The sequence below is a fragment of the Numida meleagris genome, chromosome 11 (genome assembly GCF_002078875.1).
Source record: "Numida meleagris isolate 19003 breed g44 Domestic line chromosome 11, NumMel1.0, whole genome shotgun sequence".
NCBI classification, from domain to species: domain Eukaryota; kingdom Metazoa; phylum Chordata; class Aves; order Galliformes; family Numididae; genus Numida; species Numida meleagris.
Window position 1 is genome coordinate 8,304,367 of NC_034419.1, and position 11,202 is coordinate 8,315,568.

General features: G+C 41.0%; 1 protein-coding gene across 7 annotated transcripts in view; it reads right to left on the reverse strand.

Annotated features, from left to right (window-relative positions):
• FAM208A (family with sequence similarity 208 member A) overlaps positions 1–8,179 on the reverse strand; it is a 29,831-nt gene extending 21,652 nt beyond the window's left edge. For 4 of the 7 annotated variants that reach the window (XM_021409063.1, XM_021409061.1, XM_021409062.1 and 1 more), the window contains exons 1-2: positions 7,666–8,179; positions 1,064–1,209 (exon numbers count right to left, since the gene is read on the reverse strand). In XM_021409063.1, the coding sequence (XP_021264738.1) occupies positions 1,064–1,209; positions 7,666–8,032 (513 nt within the window). In that variant the 5' untranslated portion in view covers positions 8,033–8,179. Of the gene's footprint in view, positions 1–1,063; positions 1,210–5,934; positions 6,971–7,089; positions 7,636–7,665 lie in introns of those variants that run through there. The other 3 variants (XM_021409060.1, XM_021409066.1, XM_021409065.1) reach the window with 3 other exon arrangements.

Genomic DNA, 11,202 nt, shown 5'->3' on the forward strand with positions numbered 1-11,202 from the left:
CTATTACAGCAAGTTCTTCAGTTAACTATTACAGTAAGTTCTTAGCACATACAGATAGATGACTGCACTGTCAGTGTTTTAAGGCTCCATCTACATTAGCCAAGCGCACAAAACCAATCAAAAGGTAATTCTGAATGAGACAGAGGAAAACACTCTTCTGGCAAGTCTGTGCAGTAACATTTTAATGTTACTTGTAATATGCTTGTCAAGAAGCACATACAGCTCAATGCTTTCAGTATCACCCATGAAATTCCAGAAGTGATCTTCATTCTCCTTCTAGTACAGAGACAACACTCTCTTACACAGAGCATGTACTTCAGTAGTTCTGCCTCACTGCTACCGAGGCGGTTTCAGTAGGTGCTACACACCTGAGCTGTAACCGTGATCCACAAACAGTGTAACAGCAGAACACACTTCAGAGTTTACAAGGTAACAATTTGAGCAAACCAATTGCACATTCTGTCATTCCCTACATGAAACCTGAAATAGATTGCATGGAACCAAAAACTTATTTCAAAGTTATTAAAGAAAGCCAAGACTAGATTTAAGAAACACAAGATAAAGACAGCAGAAGTGCTACAGCTTTCAAGCTAACCATTTACTACGTTCAAGACCAACTTGTTTAGATGGCACTTCTCAGAAACTGACCAAGATTAAGTAAACTTCACAGCAGAGAAGTATTTTAATCATAAAATTCAATGGAAGCATCAAGCCATTCAAAGATGACTCTGTAGCTTCTTTACAAGTCCCTACAGCCTCCTTACAGGTTATTAAAAATAAGTAACATCAATAACATTTTAAAAACAAAACATGCACAGAGCAAAAGGATTCCTCACACATTTTTCCTCCTATTCTTTGAATATCTCAGGTAAGGTTTTATACATTTGTAGTAATAAACTTGCCTGAAGAATAGTTGCTTACATTCTCAGGGATGCGGTTTTGCAATTAGATATGAAGCACATAAGCAGAAAATACCCTCTGGGTCTCGGTCTCTAAACTCAGAAATGTCTCGAAGTTGATTTGATCTGTACTTCATCCACAAAGCAAACAGAAATATACTTACCTCCTTTTCTAACAGCTCACTGTGAACTAAGCTGGCTCTCTTGTAATTAAAATTGGACACTGAACTGGGTTCCAAATAAGATGAATGCAGAATCTTCACAACATCATCAAACTCTCGGGAGCCCACAGCTACTGGCTGAAAAAGTGCTATAAAAGAGAAGTAAAAAAAAAATAAATAAATAAGCACCAACATACATCTAAAAAAAAAAAAAATTCCACATTTTCTAGTTCATTGACAGTATATACATGAAGATGTAGTCACAGTCCATTTCAGGTATTTTTTTTTAATACTAAATTACTTTTAAAATGTAGAATTCAAGCTAGAAAGTTGAAGTTAAAAATCCCAAGAATTACAGCATCTTTAAAAAGTTTCTTTATATGTTCTTAATATTACTTCTCAACAACAAGCTCTCAGAAGTTTCTAAGAGAAGCACCTCAATGTCTCAATTTACCATTTGAAAAAATCTAGTAAGTACTGCAAAACACTAATTAAACTTACAAAACTTAATTAAATTTATTAGCTCTAAATTAACAACAAGCAACAAATTGTTGTAACAAAAACATCAAAAACAATTTCACAGCTAAACAACTCGTTAGAATTAGTAAGGAGTATTTTTTGTTTGCTAATGGTAATTACGCAAAATATGAATAAATTCGATATTGTCCTATAACGAGAAGCCAAGTAATCTCTGATTACAAAAAAAAAAAAAAAACACACACTGTACAAATTAATTCTTTATAGTCCCATCCCTCACAGTAACTACTTTAAAATGAAAGCCCTTCATTTGTTGTTCAAATTCACCTTCCAGGAAAACGTGCTGCCAAAGTCAGTGCAGCTTCTGAATGCACTTGTGCTGTCCAGCAAAAGCTACATCTATGCACAAATTTCAGGATGCAGTATCATGTCCACCAAAATACAGCAAGCATTCTAACACCAGCAACACTGAACAAGCAGCTTTAAAATAGCCCTGAAAGCGGTTCAGAAACCATTCTTATCCAGAAAACCTTTACGCTACACCTCTGGTCTCAAAAGGCTGACAGCAGTATGGGAGTAAAGATAACTAGAAGTGGAAGAACTTCTGAACTTTGTATAATATTGTTAAGACTAAACACACTTTTACTGAAAAGAGAAAGATATTAAAATACAAAGCAAACCTATGAATGAAATACGCACACTGGAAAAGCACTGCCAATGCCATCTTATCCCCCACAAACACCCCTCAGATCTTTCTTCGCCTCATACAGCATTAGTTTCACATATCGCCAGGTCCTCTTCTGTCTAAGACTGCTGGCAATGGTGACGTTCTATTTCCTGAACAATGATTACCATACATGCCATCCTCACACACACCACTTCCTCCCAGAAATGCACACATGCCAAACCCAGCCTATTTCCTACTGCTGAGCTCAGGAGAGCAGCAAGCTCTACAGGACTACTCAGTGACTCCTTACCATGTGCCACGCCTCACAACATCCCAGGCACAGAAGGAGAAGAGGCATGCTGTGACACCAGTTGTGACCCTGCCATAAATTCAAGCACTGCCTACTGCATCCCCATGCGTTCAAACATCCCTCGCTTTGTGCAAAGTTCTAACGAGCAAACGGAGACAGACCTCCTAGAAAACAGCAAGTCTCCCTGCCCTACAGCTAGGAAGAACTGCCAACTTCTACACAAGCAGCGCTCAACAGATTTAAGGAAGGGCTCTAAATTCCTGTAACTACGGTGTACAACATTATCACAGCTTTTTTTTCCTTTTAGAAAAAGGAGTGTTGTGTTTATTCTTAAGTTTCTTAGAAGGCTGAATGCTTTATTGCTACTGTCACTTATTATTCAATGCCTATATTTTCATGTACGCCTCCAAACGTATACCCCAACAAGAATTACCTACTACAAATTCACCTGAAATACTACTGAAGCTGTAAGCGCTGCTGCTACCTTTGTAGCAAAGATAGATTAAAACTGAAATAAGTCACTTTGAGATTCCACTTTTTCCTATCTGGGTACACAGAAAACATTAAACTAAGACCAATTCCACCCACTGATCAAATCAGTCCAGGAGCCAGAGCTTACAGCCACCTTTTAGGAGTTTAGAAGGAAAACGCTTAATAATCCAACAACTCACACAATAAATTCATCTCTGTTCCTCTGATACGCACTGCCCGCTCTAATACCAAATCAGTGTTTAACTTCATATGTCATCCACTGGCTGAGAAAAAAGGAACATGAATGAGATCTGTTGAACTAGCACACTACTTTGTATGTTCTGAAGAATGTAAGGACTAAACTTTATTACCAAAACCTACCATCTGCCTACTACCTTCTCACACATGGCAGACGCAAACATTCCATGCTCGGCTGGAGAACTTGGACAGCGTTTCCTCCTCAAGAGCAGACTGTTAATTGGTTATCTACTGCCTTCTATTTCTTAGCTGCCAAATGACAGAGCAAGGAAAACCTGGTATACCGACTGCAGGTATTTTTTTTTTCTTTGATTACAATACTAAGTCCCTTAGTTTTGAATTTCAGATAAATTACCACGTTTTGACAGCAGTCAAAAGAAGCGGTACAGTGCATGGTATAAGCTTGTTTTGACTCATCCAAATCTTTGAACAACTAATTGCATGCTTCGTGGTAGACTCAAATCCACTTTCCTCATTTTTCCTGAACCTGAGGCACTTCAAGACCTGTACTTAATCAGACACCAGCTGTGTTAAAACAACACACCCTGCACACTGAATTTAAAAAGATGAACACACTGAAACACAACAGAAAAACCTGAAACATGACCTAATGAGACACATAGCAAGACAATACTGCTGCCTTGAGATTGCCTAAGCACTGGTGCTAAAGGGCAACTATCTTCTAAAAGGTCTCGGTCACTATATGAGGGTCTGTACCTCACAGAGGAGTACAGAAGCAAGAAATAAAAACTGAGCAGCACCAGATCATACCACCTACACCAATCACCATATCCCTTACTTATATGCAAAGGATGACTTTATCAAGTTTATCCCCAATCCTACATCACTTGAAGAACGTGTGTATTTATTTTTCACCATACAAACCTGACATAAGTTTGCTGCAACTTTACTGTCTTGTGTAAATTAAGTAGTAACCTATAAAAGGCCACTGCATGCTAGTCATTACAACACATACAAATAGATTATGATGGTTTTTGCCTGCTTGTATCGCAGAAGTAAGAATAAACAGCATTTCCATTTAGTTTCTACTCAGCATACTGGGAGACAGATATGTATTTTTGTGTAGAAACTATGTTTAGTAAATACAGTACTTAGTCTTGGGACCAACATCAGACTGTGTGTTTGGAAGCGTGTAATTCCCTGCAGGCTCTGAGTTTCTCTTTTACAGCTGCTTGATTTTTCAACTTAAAACAGAGTTTGGAGGTAGCAGAGTTTTCTTTTATGTCAGAATATGAAGAAGACAGTTACAGTCCATTTCAGAAATCCTGGTAAGTGAAGATAAGCCAATAACACATCTTCTTATAAGATGGTAGATTGTTAGCACTTATAAACAAGTGCTCCTATTACTAAAAAAAAAAAAAAAAAGTGAAGAACAATTTTTCCAAAATCTTCATTTTTTAAGACTAAGATCAAGAATCAGTGCTGTTAAATGAAGCATAACGTTGGAGTTCTATGATTATTTTCAGCCTGAAATGTCTTTTGCTCTCCAATATTTTGAGTAGTTATCACAAGGATTGCTTAATGAAACCCCTACCTAGAAACAGCAAGTAGCAAATAGCAGATACACAGTTCAAAGATACAAAAGATTAGAAGGAAGAAAAAGAGAAAGCAAAATGAAACATCAAGTGCTCCTAAGTAGAAAAGGGACTGCCTAGACTTCCAACCAAGTACTACTTGGACTTTCAGGACAAAAGCATGACCTTTTTCTTCCCACTCAACCCGAGAAACAGCACTCATCTGTTAACTTGGTCAACCATGGAAGTGTCCAAAGTTAACCAACCAATGAGCAATCCCATAAGTCAATGGCAATGGTGTTTTGGTAAGAGGACCACTATCCTGAAGAGTTAGCTCAGCAAAGCAAAAAAAAAAACGGTCTTTCAGTGGCTTATCTTGGAAAAAGTTTTTCGTCATCCTATTAAAAAAGGTTCTTTGAAGTCCCAGACAGATTCAAACATCTGAGATCAGATAATTAGAAGAAGCCAGAGAAGCAGGCTCTATAGTACTACATTAAAAAGCACTAAGAAACTCAAAAGAGCCTAACAACCTATTACGAAACTGCATGCTCAAGAAAACAAAACAGCTCAGTAAGTTTGCTTTTAAGTAGGCAAACAAACCCAAGCACGTATACAAAGAAAAATCCCAGTGCCAACCTTGCATAAGGTTTTGGTTCCAGAATTATTCCACTATGGAAGAAAAAGGAAGTCAGAAGAAAAATTTTGACAACTAATCACAGCTAGGTTTAAGAAGTACGCGACCTCCAGATGCATTTCTCCACAATTGACTCTCAGTCCCTTATCAGGCTCCAAACATAGCTGCAGATAAATTCCAGAAAGTTGAACAAGCAACTCTATCCTGTTTGCTACTTTTCTTTTTTGCTTTACAATCAAAATTTCTTCCAAAAGTACTTGTCATGCTTAAAATTTATTTTATCCTGAACAGATTTTACAGTTTGTACTAAAAGTCTTTCATAATCAAGAGAACAGTTACCTATCAAGATGGTACAACCAAGAATAAAAATGGAGGTTTAGAAAGCAAAACAAGAGCAGCTCCAAAACCATACTGGAGGAAGCTTCCAAAACAGCTATTCTGAGAGGGACAGATGTTACACCTATATTCTTATTTTAAAAGATGTATTCTAACACTGCTACTATGCTTCTTTTAAGCACATACCGCTATGATGAATGTCCTGTTAATCTTCTCATTCAGTTCCAAAAGGGATTTGTTTCTCAAATGCCAGTATCAGCAGCACTCTGGTTCTCAAAGATCAAGCGAGCAGTTTTCATGTTCGCCCACTTTTGGTAGTCTTGCATAGGAAGCATCACCTCACACCTCTTTCTGTTATAATATCATGTGGGAAACGATCAACAGTTGAGCAATTGTGAGCAATTAAAAGTCTGCAACCGCTGTGGGCAGAATGAAGTCTGTACTGAGGATTTTGGAAACTAAGTCACCAGCATGATGAAAGAGTAAACATCCAAGAAGCTTCTCTAAGTTGGAGGGCAAAGAAAGTATACTCAGTATATTAAAAAGTGAGCTCCTAAGAACTAGTCAAATAATCTTAAAATTAGGAAGTGAATTTTAGAAGTAGGGTAAGAAAGGTTTCCAAGTCTGATGATTGAACTGCACTACTTTAAAGCTTTTTATGCATCTTAGGAAATGGCTCTGGAGAGATAAATGATGAATTATACGATGTAAAAAGGTACTTCACAGGTTTTCAGTCACATTGGAACCAAGTGCTAGAGAGGAACTTCAAACGTTTGTGCTTAAGTACTAAACATTTCTGAGTTACATTTAAAGGTATTCAAATGTAATCACACTTGGTTTTGAAATACGGAAGCGCAAGAGACACCAGGTTTTATCCAGACATTTTTCCATCAGATGAACAGTAAATGTTTGGTCTTTTGGTGTTTTATTTTCCTCCAAATCAACCCAGTCCTCTGCCAGAGTGGTACTCTCCCTCAAGAAATAGGGATGGTGAAGAACAGAATAGAAGGAGAAAAGGAAAATTACTGCCAAAAATAGGAGGGAATGGTGTAACAAAATGAACCTACCTTCATCTCTTCCTTAAAAGAGAAAACACTTCAAGAAGTTACATATTAGACTCTTCTCTGAAGAACTAGAAACCTGTTTGAACTGATATTTTTCAGTACTAAGATCCTGGCCCCAGGTCGTAATGGGTCAAGAACTGAGAAAAGTTCTGGGGAGAAAGACATATCTACAACAGCACTTAAAAACCAGACAAGCAGAGGCCGGTGGAGTCTTACGAAAAGCAAGAAATACCACAGGCTTTTAGAGGAAGAGCTACTAGAAAAGCCAAAAACCAACCGAGGACGCTCGGAAACCTCCAGCACGAGGCACGTGAACGTGGGACGGCCGTTTCCTGCCTGCGAAGTGAGGAATCTCACTCGACAAGAACCATCTTCCGTGCACCATCACCGAAGCGAAACGCCTCTCAGTGTGCGGTAGTTTACCCTACCGAGGATCACAGCCCTCTCCTGCCGAGAGGGGAGTAGGGAAGAGACAAGCGAACCACGCGTTCGTTTCCCAGAGAACCATCTTCTCTGTATGCGTCTCCAGCAGCGCTCGAGCCCACCCGGATCGCATCCGCCTTGTCCATCTTTTTTAAAGCAACGGTCTGAGATTCAAGCCGAGATGGGTTGCTCCTCCTCGTGGCCAAATACAAACGGAAAAGAGGGTGGGGTAGGGAGACGAAAGAATGTGCAAGCCTCTCTGGTGCCAGAAAACGTATCCCCAGCAGCCTCGCTGCTCCGAGCCATGCCACAGCCTCCTCCACACCCGCAGGATTTCGCATGCAGCTGTGTGAGGTGCACAAAGAGCCTGCCTAATGGATAAGATGAAGAGAGAAGCGAAGGAGAGAAAGGGGGAAAGGGAAGGAACAACCTTTCTTTTCTCTGCTCTTCCTGGGGATCTGAAAGTTCCTCCTAACAGGCACGTCTTCTGGGGGCTTAGGGAGAGGGGGAGGCCCCCCCGACACATCGCTGGGCGGCGGCTGCTGGTCGTGTGCCGGTGGGATGCTGCTCCTGCGCTGGCTGCTGCTAGTCATGCTGGGGTTTGGGGGGACCTCGTCCTCTGCAGCTACTGCAGCCACCAGCAGCGCCTCCTCAGAGCGTCCGCCATTTTGAGTGGTGTCCTCGGCGGCTCCCGCTCTATTGCTCTCCACCCCGAGGAGGCCCGTGCCGCTCTTCTCCGTCCGCTGATGCTGCTCCGGTTCCATCTCGCCGCCTCTGGAGATCGCGGCATCCGCCATTCTCTCCTATCGCCGAAAAGCGAGCGCGAAAGCCCGCGCCTTCTCCTCCTCGCCCACCACACTCCCCCTGCCCGGCTCCATGCAGCGCCCGCTGCGGGTACTGCTCCCCCTCCGTCCGCTCGCTTTATGGCAGCCCCGCCGCCCCCTCCCCGCTCTCTAACATGGCGGCAGCAAAAACGGGAAGGGGGCGGAGCCAACGCCCGTGGCGCCAGTTAGAAGCGGAGGGGCAGGCGGCACGGGCCGCGCGGGGACCCCCGCCTCCTCGGGGCGAGACTGGCGGCGCGCGGGGCGGTGCCGGTTCCCCGTGGGGCCGCTGCTTCTCCCGACGCTCCGGCTTCGCAGCCGCGGCTGAAACGCTGGCAAGCGCCCCGCCGCCTGCTGCTGGTGGCCGTCCGCACAAGAAAAAGGATCAGTGCCGTAGGAGAGCCTGATCTCACTTCTTCCTCTCAGATTTTAAACAAAATGGCTGCCACGCCCTTGTTGATAAAACTCGGTAATGGTGGTCAATACTGGCGTTCTTTCCTCGACTATTTGCTCCATTTGAAACAGGCAGTTTATGTGGGGGTGTTCATTATGAAAACATCCATTAGGCAACTCTGTTGTATACAGAATAACTGGATCCTGTTATCTCATAAGTTAAGACCTGGCTAATATATCATATGATGCCTACTAGGAGCATTAATAAAAGCAATTAATTAACTACAAGAACAATTGGTTCTGTGGCTTTATTATACCTGGGTGCAGTGGTGGTAGATAAGTCATCCTTCATAATGGAAAAACTAGGAAAACTTGGAGAGAGGTCAACATTACCACTTCTCATCATTGTAGTCTCCACTGCCCACCCTCAGTTCAATGCTTCCCCAAATTGGTGCAGTAATTCATGGGTTTAAAATCACATATCTATAATTTCTAATACAGAATACAGTCTAGTCTAAAGAAAAGGTTTTTTTTCATCTCCTTTGTGCTTACTTAATAGCTGTGAGTGTATTTTCATTGTCATGTTACCTACTGTGTGAGATTTACTCTGCCCTGGTGAGGCTACATCTGGAATATTGTGTCCAGTTCTGAGCTACTCTGTTCAAAAAAGACAGGGGTCTCTAGATGGAGTCCAGCACAGGGTGATACAACAAGGAGCAGTGGCCAAAAACTGGACTGTAGGAAGTTCCACACAAACATGCAGAACGTCTTTACAATGAAGGTGATACAGCACTGGAACAGGCTGCCCAGAGAGATTGTGGAGTCTCCTTCTTTGGAGATATTCAAGACCTGTCTGGATGCCTACCTGTGTGACCTACTGTAGGCGTGAGTGACTTCATTATGATTCGTGTTAAAAATGTGAGTTATTTTATTATGATTTGCATTAATAAGGAGGTACTAACAGATTGCCACATGTGAAAGCGAAAGACTAGAAGCTTATGCATACTAACCAAAAGGAGAGAAAGCAGGTGTCAAGTAGAAGAGCAGCTTGAGCAACACGCCTAAGGAACGAGCTGGTTGTCACAGATGAGGAAGAAGACGTTCACTCCCACCCCAGAAGGACAGGCTTACAGTCACACATAAGGAAGAAAACCAAGTTTGTGGTCATAAACAAGGAGACCCTTCGCAACTTTGAACCCAAGAACAAATCCATGCGTGCACAAGATAAAACGACTAAAGTAATAAATGCTGAAGCAATAATCGGGTGATCAGAACTGGGGGTGGACATCGGAACTGGGGGTGGACATACTGTAAGTCTTTTTGCAAGTCATCCTTACAAATCATTCTCTATACCCTATAAAAACCCTTAACACTCCTCCCTTGGGAGTGCGTGTTGGTGGAGCGAGACTCCCCGCACACCCAGCACTGCTTGCTTGCTCTATATCATAATAAATAAATTTAAGCAACAATTGGCAGTTGCTTTTGATGAATTTATTACATAGGGAACATGCTTTAGCAGGGAGTCGGGCTCAATGATCCCTAGAGATCTCTTCCAGCCCCTGCAATTCTGTGATTCTGGGTGTGACTGAAATCTTTGCTTTGTAAATTATCAGCAGTCACAGGTTCAGTAGCTGCGTAACTCAGAGTAAAGCCACACCAATATTTTATATTTGAAATACAATGATGGAATTTTAGTTCTTTCACTAAGGATAGCAAAGACCTTTCTTTGGCAGCTGTAAGGAATGCACTGAATTGAAAAGCACCTGCTGAAAATAACCCATTCTTGCAGTTCACAAGAGATATGAGCACCTGATGTTTAGTTTTGCAACTAATTCACAAGAGATTAAAAGCCCACCATTTATGTATTTTGTTAAAAGTATACTAGTTCTATAGTTAAGTATATTAATTACTTATTTATACCAATTATTTTAAATCCTGCTAACTGTGGTTGGTTGTATTGTTATCTCAAAAGCAACTACCAATCTTAAATACAAAGTTTTTTCTCTATGCAAAGACTAAATATTTTAACCTAGCCCTTTTATTCATCTCTATTTACCTGTAAATTAGAAAATGAAAGTATCTTCCCAACTCACAAATGGAGCTAGTGCTAACAGTATCCTTCAGGGCGTGACAAGGAGGTAAGCTAGTAATTACTAATTTCTTAGAAGTCTCTGGAGAACCAGCCAAGTTTAAACATGGTAATTAGAGCCTATAGCTATAATCTACATAAATTATAGAAACATTACACGAAAAATTTGTCTAATTGTAGAAACATAGAGCTCAAGTATCCAGTGGTAACGCACAGTGTTTGTGGGTTTTAACCTGTGGACAAATTGGAACATTGATCAACTGAGCTAATTGCTAAAAAGCAACAAAATTATTCTTTTGTTGCTTGCATTCATGAATCAGCAGTAATACTACAAAGCTAAGTTTATATCCTGTGTCTTTACTCATTTTTACACATACTTTCCCTTTCTTTGCTAAAAATTCTGGGAATTACCATTCTGTTCCGCAGGAAACTAAATCATCATATGGATGTCCCTGTCCACAGAGACTGGGACTAGGTTTAAGTTTTATCAAAGGAGATGCAAGTTTTATGTTTGGAAAAACTATCCACCAACAGAAGTTATGTACAGGAAGAAATTGTTTTGGGACACTGCAGCATTTCTTAGCTGATGTTTTAAAGTTAGGCAAGACATATCTTTCAGAGATGGGCTCACACTTCGAGTTCTTTCAACTATGTTGTCTCTTCT